The 21,089-nt window shown below is 42.8% G+C and overlaps 2 protein-coding genes and 1 long non-coding RNA gene across 3 annotated transcripts in view; 2 read left to right on the top strand and 1 right to left on the bottom strand.

Moving 5' to 3' along the window:
* The first annotated feature begins 22 nt into the window (after positions 1-22).
* LOC111252932 (KRR1 small subunit processome component homolog) lies at positions 23-878 on the top strand. Its single transcript, XM_022811597.2, has 2 exons — positions 23-535; positions 672-878. The coding sequence occupies exons 1-2, from the start codon at positions 170-172 to the stop codon at positions 861-863; spliced, it is 558 nt and encodes a 185-aa protein (XP_022667332.1). The 5' UTR covers positions 23-169; the 3' UTR covers positions 864-878.
* Positions 879-1,804: 926 nt separating this feature from the next.
* LOC111252972 (uncharacterized) overlaps positions 1,805-21,089 on the bottom strand; it is a 41,707-nt gene continuing 22,422 nt past the window's right edge. The window contains exons 5-8 of the mRNA XM_086992542.1: positions 7,427-7,647; positions 5,704-5,860; positions 4,828-5,136; positions 1,805-4,348 (exon numbers count right to left, since the gene is read on the bottom strand). Coding sequence (XP_086848668.1) covers positions 4,047-4,348; positions 4,828-5,136; positions 5,704-5,860; positions 7,427-7,647 — 989 coding nt within the window. The 3' untranslated portion in view covers positions 1,805-4,046. The remainder of the gene's footprint in view (positions 4,349-4,827; positions 5,137-5,703; positions 5,861-7,426; positions 7,648-21,089) is intronic.
* Positions 12,052-18,198, top strand: LOC147754989 (uncharacterized). The gene is made up of 2 exons (XR_015330282.1): positions 12,052-12,683; positions 13,929-18,198. It is a non-coding gene; the product is annotated as an uncharacterized LOC147754989 (long non-coding RNA).

Raw genomic sequence — 21,089 nt, 5'->3', positions numbered from 1 at the left:
TAACCAATTGTAAAGCGTTGCTTTTCCACGGTCCTCTTATACTTGTATCTTGACTGATTTCGACGGAGGTACGGGCAAAGGTCTACACAATCCAACGTCATAGCCGTTACAAGGTTTTAAGCACCCCATGCTACCCGAGAAATAAATACTCGATGCCCGATTCACTTGTATGCACAACGCGTACATCGGTGTACTCTATTCAATTAAATCACGGGAAAATGATTTTGACAATGAGAATTGCTATGTTTACTCACAGTCGTGTAATGCTGTAAGTGCTGTTTTCTGTGTGTTACATGATGAGATTCAGGTGCGCAAAATCGTTGAAGACTGTATGAACAACGTTCATCCGATATATCATATCAAGACGCTAATGATTAAACGCGAGTTAGCTAAAGATCCTCAGCTGGTCAACGAAAATTGGGACCGATTCCTGCCAAAGCTATCCAACAAGAATATCTCAAAGCGAAAGCAGCCCAAGAAAAAGCGTCTGAAGGGAGAATATACGCCGTTTCCGCCTGCACCGCCTCTGTCGAAGGTACGCAAGTCAGCGAAAACGTTTGAGCTTTATTTGGATAAGCTTGAATTTTGTACATAAAGCTATAGCTTCCGATGTGTAAAGTGGCTAGGACAGTAACACACGTTCTGGTGCGCGTTTTACATCTCTATTACAGATTGATAAGGAGTTGGAAACTGGCGAATACTTCTTAAAGGATACGGAGAAAAAACGTAAAAAGAAACGTGAGCAACTTGAGCGTCAGGCCGAGAAACAGGTGAGTCATGGAAAAGCGTTAATAAAACTATTTGTTTTTGACGCGGATCTGCATAGACATTATCCGTATCAATTCGTAGTGAGCTGCTACTGATGATCATAAAACCTAAATACTTAGAAAATTTTTAAAGTAGATTATTATTTTAAAGTAGGTTGCTTGCTAAGTGTTAAAGAAAAAATAGTTATCCTAACGAGATAAGAAAAATAAAAAAATCTTACGATAGCTATAATAGGTGTAAGCTATAACATTCCTACTTACTCTCCTCTAATTTTTAAAGAATAATTAGAGAGATACTTTCGTTGATATCGGGCAGATCTACTACAGAGCATTACTTACATGTCGAATTATTGATGTACTCATTGTAAAATTCGCTAAGAATACCCGTTAGGTTGCTCAAGCGAATTTAGCAGATTTTAACAGACGAAATGATAAATACTTTAATATATTATAAATACGAAATGAAAAAACTTGTAAGTGAAAGCTGGCTACCTTCAGCAGTAAGTGAAAATTTTTTAGTCTCGAAAATAGGTTGTCGGCAGTCCGGTCATTGTTCCTCAAGTGCTACAGGGCAACCGAAATTTATCAAAGACTGGGGAATACGTTCGAAGGTACAGCGCAAATGGTGCAAATGAACACCAAATATCGAAACTCGTGGGCCTAGAACGCATTGCCGCAATCAAAAACGCCTTTTATGAAAGGATGGCTTGGAGTCTTAGGGCTCTGTCGGATAAAACTGGCATTTCACAAGTGACGTGTTATAGAATTGTAACACAAATACTAGAAATTCGGATACTGAGTAAAAATGGGTTCCGTGAATTGACTCCACGTCAGTTGGAAAGTCGGGTTGTCTATATCGCCCGCAATTTGCGAACCATTAATTAACAACAACTCGCGTGGAGTATGCGGTCGCCATGGTGTAATCTATACCGCCAGAAAGGGACCAGGCGAGAAAATAGCGTCGTCCTAAAGAAATCGAGCGTAGTGGCAATACTATGTTGAAATGGACATCAGGATTATCCACTAGTGTGCACACACAGATATACTCACGCTGCCACACATCAGCATAAGCACATTTGAACATCACACTCGCCTGTCCTAGGGTATTATGCCCTTTCCTCCCGGGTCTCCCGTTTTTCTCTTCCTATATCTATATTTGTATGTTATAGATTTAGGAGCTCCTTTTTTTCGTAGCTGTTATTATCTATTTACATTGATCGTTTCCTGAATCAAATGTGTGTCTTTATTCAAGTTAATAGCAACTGTTTGCTTATTTTCGACTAGGGTCATCCATTTGCTTTTCGCCACAGCTTTTGCTGGTCTTACAGAAACCTGGAAAGCTGTTCACGTAGATCTTTTGGGACACAGTATGCTGAAACAGTATTTGTCTACATCGTAACACAATTCTACCGTCTTACTTATTATAATCGCTAATCGTGTATAGGATGTGTTCGAGGCTCTCGTTGACGGAGTCCATTGCAGTGGCAGAAGCAATGTATGCAGTTAGAGATAATGGTTGATCAATCATTGGGATTAGAATAGATCTAAGAGAAAAAGGTCGAAGCTGCACGTCATTAACCCGTATGCTACGCAAAGAAACGCTTCGTAGTTAGTTGAACGATCTGTTAGAAGAATTTTAACTTAATTTGAATAAGGTTTTCAAACTTTAACAATTTAAAATCATTTTAATCTCATTTGCAGTGACGAGCGTCTCGGAACTAGTAATGTCACCCCTTAATGTTTATTGCTATCGGACAGATTAAACAATTGCATTTGCCGTACGAGATAATGTCACTTTGACGCTTCCCTAGAAAAGGAAGTTCGGCTTTTTTAGGATGTTCTACTGGAGACTTCTATTTATCAACAACTATTCGTCCCTATCGAACGTAAAAAGAAGTAAGGACACGACTATTTTACAGACGAGACATCGCGAACTTAGGATAAGCCTATCGCAACGGCTAAAAACTCTCGAATGAATTACAGGCATTTCTAGTCTTTCAGAGCCATTGCCGATGCTATGGTAAAATATTAAACAGTTTGCACGATTATCAGTGAGCGTTGATTGCATATCCCTTTGCGTATGTTCGTTTTGAGAAAAATTTTTTCCCTACATTTTATATAGATGACGTGCTGATGCTATATATATATATATATATATATATATATATATATATATATATATATATATATATCGTAGATTCTCTAAACAAACGCATTATTTCCGGTCAGGAGCATTGATCCTGCACTGAATTGGCCTTTATGAGTCTCAGTAACGTATTTTTAATTTGTTTCCCTTTCGTACGCTTCAGGGATCACTCTGCCAGCTTGTTCACTTCCTTTGACAAGCGATGACCTTTAAATCAGCCACACCCCCCTTCTTACAATTAGGTGCCCATTGACAAGAGATGTGGGTTGTAGCTTATAGTGTTGCTAAAACGACTCACCGTTGACATTCGGCCGCGTCGCCCCGCTCAATCGGATCATTGCATGAACTGTTCATCTATATCGTATACTTTAATAGATGAATAATAATTGTAATAACCGCTGCGTTCGCCATCGACTGCAACTCGGACTAAGTAAACATGCTTGACCTGCGCCATAACTCCAACACACAACTCAAGGCCGTCTTGAACTAGTCTCGTTCCCTTTTCTTGCAGTCCAATTCACGGAACCTATTGTAGCCTTATTCATCTTAACGGTTTTGCCGCACCGTCTACTGATGCGACGTTGATTGCCGGATATACTAACAACAATGGACTTGCTATAGTATACACCCCCCACCCCGTGTAAAACTTCGAACTGTTTTGGTGTTGTTATTTTTACTGTGGCATGTTGCTGTAGTACGCTTTGTTTACGTGATTGTTATGATACTTCTCCTGGTGATTTGTCACAGGAAAGAATATTTAGGACGCGCTCATCAGCCGTAACTTTTCATTGCCTATGATGTGCCCTTTGTGTGTCCTGTGTATAACTATTTCCAGCCATTATATACTTACGATATATATAGATGTATATATATATATACATATATATATATATGTGTAAGGCTGCTGTGTCATACCAGCCTCGCTAAGATTTGCGAGCCTTCCTTCTTTCTCCTAACCGTTTTCCCTTCTTTGCGTTCCGTTCCGATCAACGCTTCTCGTCTGAGTGGTTGTCACTGAGAGCGAACGAGATCAAACACCATTGATCGCCCACACCTTCACACACCGATTCATTTATCACCCACCATTACCGGTATCGATACCACTTTATTATCATCATAAATTCTGTCCGGATTTAGGAAAGATTTGAGTAGTAGTTAGGCGTTGAAGACGCTGCGACCTCCGCGACAGATGCAGATACGGAGATCGGTGGCGTAGGACAAGGATAACAGCTTTGTAGGGTGGCAAAATTTGTGGCGTGTGGCCCTCCTTGCGATAGTGGGTAGCCACCCGTCGAACCGGGCGCGCCCGCTGGTCCTGGGGAGAAATTGCCTGTGCTGCCACCCGGTGCCTTGTACAGCGGCGAGTCAGTGCTGCGCGGGGACGCCGAGGTTGGCGCGAGGTAATCGAGGTTGATGCAGTTTGGGTAATACGACCCTGGGGAAACGGCAACGATGTGAAAACGGAGAATTTAAGGAAGAAGGACACTTCTAGATGCACGTAGACTCATATATGTACTCATAGGATATTAATTGGGAAGAGAAATTAGAAAGTTTGACGTGTACTAATGATAATTTTATGTAGGTGTTAGGCTATATTCGCTAGCGCGCCATCTTACTTCAGACGAGTAACTCTTTCGGATAGGCTTTTTAGTTGCTTTATTCATTGCTTCATCGTCTAAGTAAAATCGAAATGAGACTTTCACGGTAAGCTTCTATTGTGGTAAGTCACAAGGTTTTTTAAAAGTTCAGGTGGGCAAAGTTGGTAAGAACAATCGTAATCGAAGTCGGTGATGACGTTCTTTAAGTATACTGTATGTAGTACCGCTAAACGATTTTTTATTTTTGTGCATTTCAATTTCTTATCGACCTCTTCGATTTTTTTTAAATAAAGGCGTTGCCTATAGGCGGACTTACCAGTTGTATAAGCAGATGGAGGGGGGTAACCTGGGGCTGGAGGAGTATTGCTGTTTTGGGGTAAAGAGTAATGAGCTGGATGTGAAGGATGCGATGGGTGATGGGCACTCGTTGCCATGGAAACGACGCCCCCCAGACCGACGGCACCCATTGGTGGGGGACTCATAGCGCTGGACGTACGGTGACTGGTTTGCATCGCCCCTGTGGGCGGCGGCAGAGGAGGACCGCCGAAGTCGCATGCCGCCGGAGACCAGATCGATGCTCCGTTCGCCATAGAAGCCGCTGCATTACTTAGCGCCGTTATTGGACCTGCGAACAACATATTTACAGGGAACTGTTTAGTTACACATAGTCGCAAACAGTTTGAAGCGAAACGGACATAGACGAAAGAGTTCGTATCCTAGTAGAAGTTTTTTTGTGAGGAAACACTTATGGGCACTTTGCGAGTGTCTAGAGCCGGATATCTGTACAGATAATCTACAAGAAAACTAACAAAAGAAAAGCAGAGGATAACAGAGTCTGGTATTGGCCATTTAAAAGTACAGCTTATACCTACGTATCTGTTGATCGAATCGGACTTGGATTAGGCTATTAAGGCACATTAAGGAAGTTGAATGGTTACTCAAGGGAACTGAATAAAAACTGGGCTCGAGCTCTTAGCCAACAGATTATTAATTAGATGGTTTGATTAAGTGGATATATTTATCCATTTTTGAAGGTTCTCAAGCACTGACGCAAACGAGTGAATCCAGTCTCCGGGATTTACTCATTTGTATCATTCATAACGGTCATGTAACGTCCGTGGGTGTAAACCCTAAAGAAGTGTTCCAATAATCGTTCTTTTTTTGACAGTGAAGCTTTTGGTGAGTCACCTACCAATAGGTGGCGTCATAGCGAGTGCCGGCGGCTTGTAGGGCGAGGCACCTCTGCCGGGACTCATCGAGAGTGCCGTGGCTGGCGGAAGAGGCGATTTTGACTTCTTCGGACGGCTTGCCTTGCCACCCGAACCAGCAGTTGCGTTCGTCGTTTGAGCCTAGACATGACATCAGTTATAAAGAAATTTAACAACACTACAAAGATTTAGCGTTTATACCATGTTCGTAGGTTGCTGCACATACATATATATTTTATTTTTACATATTAACTTTTTCATTTTTAGTAGCTTATTTAGTAGGCCAAGTGCCAGATGAAGTTAGCTAAATATGTACGTCAGGTCTTCAATATATGACCGTGAGCCAGTCAAGTGTCGTCCAAGAATGATGAGCCTAAATGTAAAAATATCAGTATTCGGTTATCAAGTGCCTGCTTTTCGAAGGTGAATGCTCTGCTGGAGTCTCTCGAAGATTGACGAAAATACTGGCTAGTGAGGCTTTCAACTAGAGAATAATTTGTTGTCGATGCAAATTGGAAGGCTGAAGATCACAGAGAAGGTAACGACGCTTGATGACCTCAGACATAGGAAAGAGTTGCTATTACAACAGGTACTTTTAAGCAGAACAGAGCATTTTCTGCGGACGCATTATGGAATTCATTATATCATATACTATAAAAGTGTAAAGAAGTCTCTGAAGGTTATGTTTTGAAAGAGAAAAACAATTGGTTTTCATGAACTGGGTCTAGAGAAGACGGACAAATGTGTCGTGTCTGGTACAGATTATTTATTCAACTATTATTAGCAAACAGCCTTCCTGGAGCACATCAACTCCATTCAGAAGACATGGGTCGGTCCCTGCTGCCCACCAAAAAGGGGTCACGCAAACGGATCCCGTCGAACGGAATCGAAACGGTTTTACTGGCAGCGCCGAACAGACTCAGGCTTAAATGGGTACTTGTCCTTGAAATGAATATTAAAGGAATTTTTCTTAAAGAGATAAAAAGCTCAGTGTTGTCAGATGACTTGAGTGCCTCAAGAGCCCTACGGGTGTGAGGTGTCGTAATTGATAGCACACAGAATGTTTACTCGACGATTATTCGCGACCTCACTGCCGTACTTCAGTCACGGCCGGTGCCGAGGAAACCGGAATTGATCGATAGTTTCAGTCCTCATATATTCCATATATATAGATTCGTACGATTTCCATTGCTCTAAAGACGACGATAGGTGGCATAGAGTAGTCTACCGTCGTGGCCGTCAAACAAACCATCGACAACTAGAGTAGGTATGGTGATGTCGATCATAACTGGTCTGGCAGCCAACAAACTTCCTAACAGATAAACCCTAAAGGAGGCATCAAACGTATACAAAAGGTATCGTTATTCTACCCTATATGACTTTAAAGCTTTTCGATTCACTAAATACCTTTAGTATTTGGATGATAAAAATCGTAGATAACATGGCGCTAGGGAAACTTCTGTTTGCCGTTATACAACAGCTACACGTATGTAGACTTCTTGTTCTAATTACGACTGTATTTCATTAAGGATAGGTGAAACAGCTCGAAATCAAAGATCCTATATATATATATATATATATATATATATATATACGTGATCGGAAGAAAGCATCTGTTTGCTTATATCTACCGTATTTTTATAGTATCTATTGAAGTATAGCATAGTTATTCTTTTTGCGTGAATAGTTGACCGCGGCCACTGTTACCTGTGCTTGGCTTTGTTGCCGTTGTTGTCGACATTTGGCACGTCGATTCTTGAACCAAACCTGCACCCGGCTCTCGGGTAAGTTAATTTTTACCGCAACTTCCTCCCGCATGAAGATATCGGGATAGCGAGTCTTCGAAAAGAGAGTCTCGAGGACATCCAACTGAGCTCGCGTAAACGTCGTTCTTTCGCGGCGCTGCTTACGCGGCGCCGGACCTCCCCCTGAAAGCGCGCATATGCATAACACGATAGTATATTATTGCAGTTCTCGATTAATAACACTCTACGTTATTCTGCAATGAAAGATGCTCTAATGCTAATGAAATACACAAAAAATACGTATTTCCAAGCATAACACTGGAAGGGATCTAAAATTTACAATTAAATTGGTCTTCATGACTCTGAAGTGATGTGTGAGAGATGTGATGTTCCTACGACAGTAACTTATACGGCCATAATACTTTTTTAAATAATGTGTATAATAAAAATGGCACAACCTGTGCTCTCCTAGAAAAATACTGGCCGCAATTAGACTGGATAATGTTTATTCAAAGACACTACGAGAAACGAGTTTACCGCTGAAATTTGGAAAGGCACTGAATTTTCTCGTGCGTGACATATAGATATTTAAGCCTTTGTCTGATTCTATGCAACGCTGGCAAGTTTCGAAATTATTAAGCACCGCTAGTACTAATTTGACCGCAAGTTTATGATCAGAAATATTTTCGAAAAAAAATTGATTTCGTTAGTAATGGGCGTACGTTTAAACAGTCAGTCACTACCAAAGCGTTACGTGTTCATCTCGATGGTGTATTGGCAGTGCCCTAATTCTTAGTCTAATATACTGCGTTTCTATGGCGTTTAAGTGAGAATTACTGTTTTTTCTCGACAAACTTACAAATGCTACACAAGAAGACCATACGCAAAGCATAAGACTGCATTGCTTTCGCAAAAATCGTATTGTGATCAGCAGCCGAAATACAGCTCACCATAACTCATAATTGATATATATACAGTCTCATTCGACCCAGCCGGCAGTCGTGGCAGTGAAGTACCGAGCGATTCGTTAACGACTTCAGGATGCACCGAATCGTAAGGACGTCAGCGGCAGAGTATTTTTGGTTTGTGACATGTTCACACGCGGTTTAAGAATCGTGAAGTTCCAAGCCGTTCGCTAAGTGGCTGCCTATTGTATTCAATTGTTGCTCATCACTGAGTAGCACCCGTCGATTGACATCTTAAACCAAGCCCATTATGCCGATGAACTAATGCCCATAGCAACAACAGTCTTTCGAAATTCGTTGCTTCCTACGCCTATTCAAATACTGAGTCCCTAAGGTCTGCATTTTCTCCCGTTCGCTTCAAGTGCGTGTCTATATGCACACGAATGACATATTAAACCCGTCACGATTGACACAAACACGGGCCGCAAGTGCTCCCGTCGAGTGGACGAAGTGAACTTCGGGCGTGCAGTGCATTTTGGCGCTGCTTTTGCATATTGTCGAGCCTGCTATTGAGAGAAGCATTACGGTGAGGCTTTTGTGACCCTTTGGTTGTTTTTGTGCTTGTCGAACCAACGCTATGGCGGATTGTATAGAGGACTGAGCGTCCATGAGGAAACGAGGGATCCTCAAAGACAAGTCGTAGTAAGTATGTTTGTTATAAGCTATACTTTTTGTTCAATTATGTGTTGTAGATTCTTCGGCCATCGGCCAACGGTGAAGGACATTACCGAGCGAGCATTGCTCCGGACTCTAGTGGACTTCGGATTGGAGAGGGTAGAAGGTTAGACGACGGCCACCATGACCGTCGATAACGCTGGAACTAAACTAGACCTCAATCTTGATACGGTCATGTATTCAGACGAAGTTCGAGGTTTCAACTACGCCCGTGTGGAAATCGAGCTTACAGAGAGGCCGTTAGCGGCTTAGCATATGACCCAGCCGTAGGCCATCGCCGAGCCTCGACGCAGCGCTCATAAACAGCTGGTTGGCGCCATAGGAGCAATAGCCAAAACAGCGAAGCATAGGAGATGCGGATCCCTTCATCTTGTTGTGCTTTGCGATGAACATCAACATGGTTAGGTATATGTTGTTGGAACATTAGTTGAATAATTTCTGTGATAATAGTAGTACAATATAGGCAGACTGGCCAAAACAGGCAAACAACCTCGACATGGGTGTGCTTCACGGCACAACTCGAGCCTCCAGCTGTAACCGACTGGTGCATGTCGTGGCGAAACACAGCTTTGAAAGCTGCTTTCCTGCTAGATCTCATTCGTAATACTCACTCGGCTAAAGACCAACGGACTTGCAGTGGATCCGCTGCCGTCACAACGACTGCTACCGAAGCGAGTGTTACTACTGAAGCCAGAAGCCATTGGCGCTTCGTGAGACCCATCGGACCAGCATCGCCACTGCTGCTGCTGACGGAAGGCCTCAACTCTAGCTAATCCGGATTTACCAGATCAAACAGCTGATCCCTGTCTGTGTATGCGAATACGAGTCCTTCTCTGTCCCTGTATGTGTGTTGAGGTAGTCGATTCAGCTAGTTAAGCCTGCATACTCCTGCAGCAGGACAAGCGAGGCTGTCTGGTGTATCGATGTTTCGTACACAGACAAAGTAATGGCGACCTCTGAGGTGCAAGCCTTAACGAGTCTCCAGGGCTCTCTACGGTAATATAGTAGATATCTAGCTAGGGTGACTGATGATGGCAAATCTAAAACGAAAGAAAGAACGCTACTAGTCGATATGATAGTGATTAGAATTAAAGGTGGGTGATGATTAGCTGATCTAGAGGTTTGCGGCATTATTGATTCTGCTGCCATTTCCAAAAATGTCAATAGAACTACGATCTTTTTCTTTCTCGAAAAGCCAACCATTGTTAAGTAGCAGCACTACGGCAATATAGGGTCTCTTCGTTAGACAAACTGTGAGATGGGGTGTCCGAATTTACAGAGGGAACACTCGAAAAGTTTGAAACTTAACAAACGAAAGGTAAGCATGCCGAAGCTAACACAATGAGTCTCAGCCATATTCAAGACATTTAGGTATCATGGCGTACGTTACAACTCAAATCACTCTCTCATTCAATTTAATTTTCATTCGATATTAACTTCATAGGAAAATTTTTCCACACTCATATTCATTTCCGGAGTTTTTTCGGAATATCTGTGACCTGTAGGTTATTCTGTCTACGTTTTTCCTTTCGGTGCGGGCCTGTTCAACTGACGAGAGTGTCTGCTTCCGTACAACGACATATTCTCAATAACCTTTGAAGGCACTGTATACAGAGATCAGACAATAAACTCTTTTCGTAAGAATAACCTGAAAGGTATATAAAGTAATATTATTAATATTATACACAGAATATATAATATTAATAAATTAGGCATACGGGTTTAATGTTATAATCATAAAGCGTATAGGCCTTGACGGTGTTAAAAAAGTCTCAACTATCCAGACATTTTTCCAGTGAATTCAAATTTCGAATCAAAGAATAATATATCCGTTAAACGTACAGGACGTACAATTGACTCTCGGTTTCCTAAAAAAACATCTTTCACTGCCATTTTAATCGCACCTTGATACGATGGTAAGATTCCAGTTCGGACGCTTAAGTAAATAAAATCGTGTAAGTATGCATATGTCAACGATCTCCGCAACGGCTGAAATAACGTTACGGGGTAACAGTTGGGCTGTTAACGAATAGATTCGGGCGATGAAACAGGTTGGGGAAACAATACAATGGGCCTGGGCCCAAGTTATACATGGCTGAATTAGCGGTATCGTATGAAGTAGCCTTTGGTGTAAACTTGTCGTACGAGCCGTATACTAAAACGGAATAGGTAAGTGAACCTTCCCGGGTGTCTATAAAGCGAGTAAAAGAGTGTGCTGATGCTGTGCATATACGGCACGGCCTATTACCGGATACGTCGAATGACGGTGTTTGCCCACTTAGGTAACCATTTCGTGAAATTATTTTGGAAAATGAAAGGGACCCATTGCAGAAGACGCGGTCGTCTGTTACATTTGTTAGTGCCTGCATTTGTACGTGAACCCTTCATTCATAAAAGATGGAACTGCACACTTATTAGAAAGTTTGCATCCAACATATTCGTCGACTGGCGTAAACAAAACTCGCGTATAAAAAATGCAATCAACGTTTCCCTTGTACATAGGGTTGATTTTATTTTAACTCAAAATAGAGGAAATTATTTTGATGTGGCCTTCTTCTCACGTAGGCCATCGTAAGCAAGAGGCTCGTTGCTTTCAACAGCGGCGTTAGCTCTACAGTAGGGCTAAAAACGTCCTAGGGAAAAATGTTGTATCGGTACTACTGTGACGGTAGTATTGTTGTCTGCTAGATGATGAAATAATCGTAGCCTATATGACCTAAACGTTAGCAAAAAAACGCCACTCTGTAGTTCCATTTGCGCATGATCGAAAGCAGCTTCTGCCACTGTTCGACTGTCGACCAATGCCCAGCATCAGAAACGCGATTGCAAAGTGTGTTGACACTGTCCGACCAATCCCTCGCCATCTATTAGCCTCTACAAAATGGTACCATTGGACGACCTTAATAACGCACGTGCGAACTGTTCTAGGAGAGGGCAACTCCACTCTGGTGGGGCTCAGACGACACGATGTGTTCCATCGTTTTCAATTTTGGCACGACACGCACACACTTAACGAGCGATAGCAGAAGAACAAGGCGAGACGTTCTGAAACAGATCTGTGCTCGTGGCATACAAGGGACATAACAAGGACGATGACTGGCCAAAAAATACGCAAACACGTTCTATCATGTACGAATGTGAGCACGATTCCTGCCCGGCGTATTGCAAAAGATGTGTGTGTGTGTGTGTGTGTGTGTGTCTGTGTGTGTGTGTGTGTGTGTGGGGTAGCAGGAGAGGTGGAATCGAATGAAATAGGTCTGTTTGTCTTTGTGCGTGCCATTTTTGCGGGACGATCTGTCAAATCCCACCGCTATCAGCGATTAGCAAAGGGCGGTTACGATCAAGGCGGCACGAAAACACGTAAACGTCGATCGGCAAGAGCATGGCCGAAGTGCGTATGCCTAAAACTACCGTCAAATGGCTGCAAATCCGGCTGCTGCAGTCGTTGTTCGACCTGCCAGAGACTGAGGAAAGATATAATCGTTTGCTGGTTTCGCAGTTGACTCATATGGTCAACACCCTCTTTGCGTATAGTTTGTCAGCGAACTGAGACTCAAGCTTTTACTGAATAGCGAAGAGGTAATTTAATAATCGTACTCATTTTGGTCTTCACGGCTGTACTTATTGTGGTCGCTCTCAACGAAGTCAAGACCAGTAATAGAAAACCGATGGATCTGTTTGAATCTGCTCTTCTCTAGATATAACAGATGTACGTTATTTCAGTGCAGTTGATGGTGCTCCGACGGGCTTGTCGGATCGAATTAAACTAATAACAGTAAATGACTAAACTTAATTTAACATCACAATGGCTGGAACATCTGGACAATGGCTTTTCGTAGTAGCACTGTCAACAGTAGATATGGCGTTTCCCTGAAAAAATGAGCCCCCTTCTAGAGTTTATTGAACCCTTTCTGATAAAATGCAATACTGAAAAAATCACGTATGTAGAGAACGGGTACTTTGTCGTTCATATAACGCGCAACATTGTGAGAGTGGCACCTATACACGTGGGATGGTTTGTTCTGAAGGATATTGATCTTTATTGCTTAACATAATCAATCGCTAGATTTTTAGGAACGGTCGGCTTTGACAGATGAATATTTCTGTACAAAACGCATGTGGTCGTTTATACTTATGTATATAGGTGGTAATTGCCCTAGCCAAAATTATCCGAAAAAATATGCTTGTTACATAAAAAAAAATAGGACCATAATCGGAAGAACATAATTTGAATTTTCGGCTTATTCCTGGCTGTTATTGGCCGTTGAAGGCCATTGTTTTTGAAGGCTTTGGAAAAACGCCTGGGGATTGTTTTTTCTTTAGAGTAAAAAAAAATAACGCCAGACCGAAGCGTTATAACAAAAAGAGTCACTACTCTTGTATTAGCTAAAGATGTGGGTACGAGAGGTTTTCCGTCTTATATCAATCTGTTCCGTATTGATATAACTGACAGGTCTGCGTAAACAATATGCCCAAATACTAGTCGAAATTTCGAACGAAGTTACAATTCGTCCAATGTTTTTTTTGTCTCGGATTAGCACGTCAAAATGCTCATTTTAATCCTGCTCAGTTGTCTTAATCCGTATAGCACTCATGCACAAAATTATCTTGCAACGTTTGTAAGCAACAAACAACGTAAACTTATCAATTCACTTTCGACTGAAACTACCTGTTTCTAGTTACGTAGCCAACTTCTAAGAAATTGTAGTGCTTTATTCCGTGTAGAAATTTACATTTTTCTCATGGGTGCCCTCCGTCATTCAGCCGTAATCCTGCTAAGAGTGGTCTTTTCTACCCTATGACAACCATAATGCGGCCACGCAGGCGCAGTTTGTTTCGGCTCCGACGGCCGTTCAGGACCAGCAAGTCATGGAGAGAATCTCAGCAAGCGTTAGTGGCCGGCAGAGTGAACGAGCTGCTACGGCCGAGGATCGTTTCGATCCACCTGACTGGACCCCAGTACGTCATCCACAGTCAAACGCCAAACAACAAAGAGAATACATAAATGCTCCGCCCTTAAGGCGGGACACCAACTTAATGACCAGTGCCGACCAGAAGTCAACGAAGTTGAAGAAAACGGAAGAGGTCGACAGACCCCAGATAACAACAGGGATATAATCCAGCATCAACATCGGCAATTTCAGTTGAACAATCATTTTTTACCCTTTGAAACGTGTGCCAGCTGTTATACAATATCAGAAGCGATCGAAGATTGCGACGTTCGATTTCATAATGTAATAGTGATTCAAGCAAGTTGGTAAATCGTTTACTAGAAAATATATATATATATATTTTGACTAAAGCGTACTTCAATACTTCAACCCAATTAGGCCAATCACCGATTACGGTATACAAAATAATAGTGATCGTGAATATTAGGTAGACATTGCTGCGGACAGATATATTTTTAAATCACCATCAAAAGTTGAATAAGGCATGATTTGTTTTTTCTTCGGAAATCGAAATTTACGGCTTTATCATAGAGCGAGACTGTCCCGCTAACTTTAGCTGATCATAACAGCCGTATGTGCAAGACCTCTCTAGGGTTACTATACATAGGCGTAATGCGCATGCGCACAAATGGTGAATGCTTTGCGACATCGAGATGCTTCATTTTGGCAAGACGCATGATAAATCTACGAGATGATCATTGAATTCGATAACGAAAATGATCTGGTAAATGCCGTTATCAGTTGAACAAGTTTAGGCTGTACAGCCTAACCCTGTTTGACCCAAGACAGACGTTAACTACGACGCTGTTAACGGCCACGAGCAAAAGAAAGATGTTACCGATGTTTCAATGTCACGATTCTCGATTACTATTTATGTTGAAATGGCTAGTCAGTCCTCTTTGTCGAAGTGAGAGAACATTTTCGAAACGTTTTTTGCTGTTATCAGCAAACGCTTTCATGAGCCAACTGGCGCGGTGCAGCATCAGAGCCATTCGAAATGAATGATCTGGCCAGAATCCCTTCCAACATCTATCTATCTATATAGAAGTTACCTCGGATATAGACTATTAATAAATAGTTCATTTTTCATTGAGTTTATCAAAACACGATGACGGTAACACCACAAATATTAGTACCTTCGCCAACTGAAGTCCTATGTTGGCTCATCGGACAAATTAACCGGCAGCAGGCAGGAACGGTTCTAATAAATCAGTATATGTTTACATGATCTCTAGATTTATGCCCGGATTATGTCAGTACACGTGGGTAAAAGTTACTTCGACGTTGTTGACCTCGGGTTATTATACGTAAACATAAAACATCAAATTCGTGACAGCTATGCTTAGCGTTGATAACATCATGGTGTGGATAAGGTTCTCACGCAGGATCCACTCACCTCATAAGTTCTTCATCCCCGTTTCACCCCCCCCCCCCCCCACCTTCTCGGATGAATTGCTTGCTCAGATGAAGTCCTGGTCAAGTCTGCAAGCTTCCGCTTAAGATTGGGCGTTTGTTGGTTGATATTTGGGGGTTTCAGATCATGGCCATGCACTCTTCAGGAATTATCTATGGGGATACAGGGACAAATTGCTTCTAGCTTTACAAGTTAAGTGATTGCCCATTGTCACCTAATAAGTCCGCGGAAAAATCACGAATTTTACTATAATTCGATAATCTATGCCTTATATGAATGGTAATATGTTTGCTTACAAATCTCAGCTAAGCGTGACGTGGTCGAGCCTCACACAAGCCGTACACAGTCTTGCCTTCCAATGTAATGTTAATGGCTGTTGCGGACAAAAAAACTTTACACTAAAGCCCAGATTAGTTCTTTATGACGCACTGAAATGTTTTGGTTTATTCAAAATTCCAAATCGAAGTCACAGTTTACGCCCTGTTACACGTTCCCATTCGACCATCAAAGCCTTTGGATGGGTATTACTTTCGACCCGACGACAAAGATTTCATTTTATAACTTCATCATTAAGCGGTCTTCAGAGTAATAACGCCCCCGTGGTGGCATAGTGGGTAACGAATGTATCTACTAGGGACATATTGTGATCTATGTTGGAACCCGGACGTAAACAGCCGTCATCTTTACCGTGTCGTCGAGCCACCGCACGTAAGATTTCTTTTAAACACATCTCCTTAATTATAGACCTCTATGTTTCAAGCTCACAGAAGAGCTAAATTCGGTTCATTCGTATTTCAGTATATAAAAACCTTTCCATAAAAAGAGACCACCAAACCTGAAGCCGATTAGAAAATGTTTCTCTTCACACACGAAGCACGAATCGTTAGCTACACAAGAGGTTCTTTTAAATAAAAGGATACTCTCTATTGGGGGATAGGTTCTCCCAGAAAAGTTGCATAAACTATAGAGGTGTATCTACCATCGTTTTGTAAAAGGCAATTTCAAATAGAGGCTCAGGTGACTTCAATCTAAAGAGACTTTGTACTTAATTCGTATTGTAATTAAGATATACTTAATTCGACCTCGTCACACACAATCTTAACTACTAGCCAAGTTAGCACCCAGATGCTTCTTACCGAACAGCGGTATTCTTTCTAACATCATGTGTACCGCATATACATCTTATCAATGTCAAATCGTGTCTCGTGGCAATACTAGTTCCTGCTTTTGAACATTTTTGCTAGCCTGCACGTCGAAGGCCAATTTCTCCTAGCGCCGATCAGCCTACAAATAGCCTATTAAGCACTAGTAACCCCGAATCTGTCGCAGAGTCCTTTTGATCCCAGCTTTCTTCAGCCACTACCGCCATATACTTCAAACATTCGTGGTCGTGCGGGTGCTGTTATGATCATAGCAGTGCTATCTGAACTGAGCATGCGACTGTGATGCCTAGCCTTATCGCCATTTCGATACGTACGTGCATACGTATCTTGGTCCGTCGGTATGTTTGCGCGTATCGATTGTGTTTGTCATCGTCATCCCATGTCACTCTGCCCCCTGCAGGCAGCGCCAGCCTGTCGACGTCGCTGATGGTTCGCATTGCCTTCGGCGTCAGCGTCGAGGTATCGAGCCGTCAACATCGGGGAGCACAACGCTCTTTGCTCGCCGATGTGATTGGCAGTCGAAAACAACAAAAAACCAATTGAACAGCCGATAGCGGAGCAAGTGGCGCTCCTCAAGGCTCACTCAGTTCTTCTGTCCCAAGACCCGCAGCCAAGAACGCAGCAACAGCAGTAGGCAAACGTAACAGAATATAACACTAAGCGCTGCGATCACCAGGACAACTACATCGATATCAACAACAACAGTAAATTGTATCATCATCGTCTTCCTAGGATCCACAGAACCCTTAAAGGATACGCCGGCGAAAATTTGTCCGTTGACTGCTGCTCACAGCGGCAATGCTCGTCATGCGGCAGCTGCCGCTGCTGAGCCTGCAGTAACCGTCTCGAAGAGTTACCAACCAGCTAGTTCCTTCAGTTGTATACTGTGGCTTTGTGGCGCAAGTTCAAACAACTCAAGAAGAGCACATATTGTAGGACTTTGCCAAAGAAATCGGCCGAAGCAGCTAGCCTTGTAAACGGCGTGTTCTGAACTAATAAATAACATGACGGCGAACGGTGACGTCGAAGGCGGACCCACCAGTTAGTTGTTCGGGGTAATGCGACCTGCGTTATGACATAATGACGAAACGAAGTCATCATTAGCAAACAGTAACGATTCGAGCTAATAAAAGCTGAGCGGAAATTGGCAATGGCCCGCTAATGTCTATGATCGTAAGCAGCACACCGCCACCGGTACGCAATTCATAGCACTGAAAACAGGTGACACGGCATCGCAAAGCAGCAGGCTTGAGCCATGATCGAAGTGAGGGCGTCCACCGTAATTGTTGCCGTCCGTTGCCACCGTTGTTGCCACCGTTATCATCATCAACAACAACGAGACGATTGTCGTAACCTCGTTTCAAGTGAAGCGTCAAAGATATTTATAGATAAACAAGATAATGGCGAATTGCTCGAGGTACGACTTAATGTAATATCTGTTGAACCTTGCAGTATAATATTTTATTTTTTATACGATTTACGTTCTTATACGTATGTTAAGACGGTCTTTTCACTTTTCCTAGAGATAAACATAAAAAAAAAAAAACTGTTGATCTCAAAATTAACATTTATTTCGTTTCGTTCTTGACCCTAACCTAAATAAGCTTAAGTTCCTCATGAATTCCAAGTTTGCGCCAATTTCGATTATATGCTTGTTTCAAAGTCTATTTTCCCGGCTTACATCGTTCAGTTTACAAAAAGCAATTTTTTATTAGTGCTTTTCGGTTTCTATTGTTGTTATCGGGGCATTTGAATCAGTGCACAAGATGCCCCTGATCCGTTAGTCCAGCATACGGCAACTGGTACTTTTTTACCCGCGTCGCCATTTGCCACTATGCACTGCTTGTGTACGTATGGACACCGATCAAGGTACGTATTGTGTGCAGCGAGTTGTTTCGCTCATGTTGCCCCTCAGCCAAATAGATACTCAGCTAGCATGGCGATCTTGTATATCTTTGAGGACAGACACAATTTCGCTCGCACAGCTTTGCAGGCCAAATCACAAGAGGTCAATTCCCCTCCGCCGCTCTATTCGCTTAAACTGATCAGTTGAGCTTGTGTACTGCAGGCCACCGCTGCCGCACAACTAGAGAACGAACCGCTGAAGAAAGAAGAACGAAAACTTCATCATGATGCCTCTTGTCTTTATAATGTCTTCAGTTGCCGCCGCTGCTGCTGCTGCTGCTACTGCTGCTATTCCTTGTCGCTCTTGATCGTGCGTTCGTTGCTTTCATCGGACATTTTGGTTTGACCGCGTCACTCGGTTTAAGTTTTTATTTCGCCAGAATCTGCCGTCCAGCGGCGGAGGCGGCCGGCCATTGGGGCTGCCGGTTCGTCTTGAACAACGACAGAGCGGTCGAAAGAGCAGTAGTAGCAAACACGCGACTCGACGCAACTAGATAAAGGAAGCAACGTGATGTAGGAACATGTAGCATCTTGGCGCATTGCAAGTAGACATTCCCTTCAGACACGATGGAAACTGATTGGCTGCCAATACGTGCACGCATTGTGGCGTGAATATATTGGCCGAGTCAGCAGCATCAACACTAACAACAGCGGTCTTTGCTAAAAAAACACGTTCAATCTTTCCCAGCGTTGTTAAATCGAGCGTCAAATTCAGCTATTCGTACAGACGTATAGGGGAATATCGTTAAGCGTTTAGGAAATATCTGTACGCTTCTATTTCGGGCAGGGCGGTGACAGCGGTAGCAGTGCCGGCTGCCGTAACCGTAACTGAAATTTAAGTTTGAAATGGGGAAACGTACTCGAAAGCAAATTTCAAACAATTTAGTGAATCGAAAATGTCGGCTTGTGAGGTTGGGCGTCATAAAAACTTTTGCAGCAGCTGCTAATATCACTGCCGCTATCGACCGAGATAAGGAAAATGGGCCGGTCTGGGGGGTGGCGAACTGCTTGCTACTTTTCCGCGCTGAGGTTGGTGATACGATAGGACAGAAGAGGAGGAAATATGTAGGTGAACTAGGTGTGATCGGATGAGTAATCGACGGCTCGCTAGGTTTGAGGTCGTGACTTTCATATCAGGTAATTATCGGAAAATCTGGTAAAATAGAAATCATCAATAAGTATCATCTAATAGTTTGCTAGTCTTTTGTTAGAGATTTCAACTTCAATTTAAATCTCCGCATGTCATTTATTGAAAGAGTCGCAGCGACTACATTGGATCTATCCTGAGAACTCGGAAAGGACCGTCTGCGGCGAAGGGTAAATGACCAACGTCAGTAATCATTAATGAGACGCCTGGGTAGGGCAGTGTGTGACATAATACATCCTTTTGGGAAGAACAAACCATTGCATCATCGTTTGGGAACTCTCGTTTTTGTCAGCGATCTTCCTTGGGTCTGATAGGTGATCTTCGAACTAAATAGAAGCGAATTACTCTGTGCCCACTTGAACGATCAGTAACTTTAACTATCATCCTTGATACCTATTTATCGGTTGTACCGAAAGGCTTAGGCTTTTGCCTCGATCACAAGCCGATGCCCAAAACATCTTTGTTACACGTCGCCTTGAAAAGGTCTCGGAAGCTTTAGACTTCGTTGCGCATCGGACATGGACTTCTCCGCCGCAACAGCTTGCCATTAAGATGCAGCCATTGAAAAGCATTTTCAATGCATTTCAAAATAGAGAGTATAGTGGTAAACGCGAAAAACAAATAGATAATTTTATGACGAGTGGACACTATTATGAGGCCACAACAATCCGAGGTCACCCAGTCTCCTCGCTGGGAACCGAATCCGTTGTGAGTTCGGAGACCGTCGCCGCCGCCGCTGCCAAATCTTCACATGTCGCATAACGATCCAGATCATCGTGATACAGTCAGTTAGAATGGTAATTAAGGACAGAACTGTCCAGCGTACCTTATTTTACAGTTTGTTTAGTAGGAAGTGACGAACAATTCTGTCTACGGTTACGAATTGGTCGAGCAATAGCCTTTAAAAAAAAAGACTGCACTGAAATTCGCAACGGCCTTCCACACAGATGGGGCTGTCGGCGGTGCCATCTACGATGCCGTATTGAGCCTTCCAGGATATACTCGTTTCATTGTCATATTTCCTACGCGATTTGGTCGTCGTTCCGCGAACAGCTTACATCTAGGCTCAGTAAGCCCCTGTAGCTAACACTATTTTTATCTACGAGTAAATGCCAAGTATATACAGACGGCGTACACAGCATGTTGCGTGTACGTTGATTTTGGTCGAATTTATATTTCTTTTCGCGAACAGCTTAATACCGACGGACGCTTATCATCCCACGAGGACTGACTTCGCCAGGGGTGGTCGAAAGATAACAACGATGTATAGTTGAATATACACGTAGCCGGTGCGACAGTTCGACATACAGAGAGGAGAAAAAAAACCCAGACAAACGGAACGCTGGCGCGCGTTTCGCGCTTGAACGCTTTACATACATGGCACATTCTCCGTACGGACGGTGT

This window comes from Varroa destructor, unplaced genomic scaffold (genome assembly GCF_002443255.2).
Source record: "Varroa destructor unplaced genomic scaffold, Vdes_3.0 BEIS01000006.1, whole genome shotgun sequence".
Taxonomy (NCBI): Eukaryota; Metazoa; Arthropoda; class Arachnida; order Mesostigmata; family Varroidae; genus Varroa; species Varroa destructor.
This window is presented reverse-complemented; position numbering and strand designations above follow the sequence as displayed.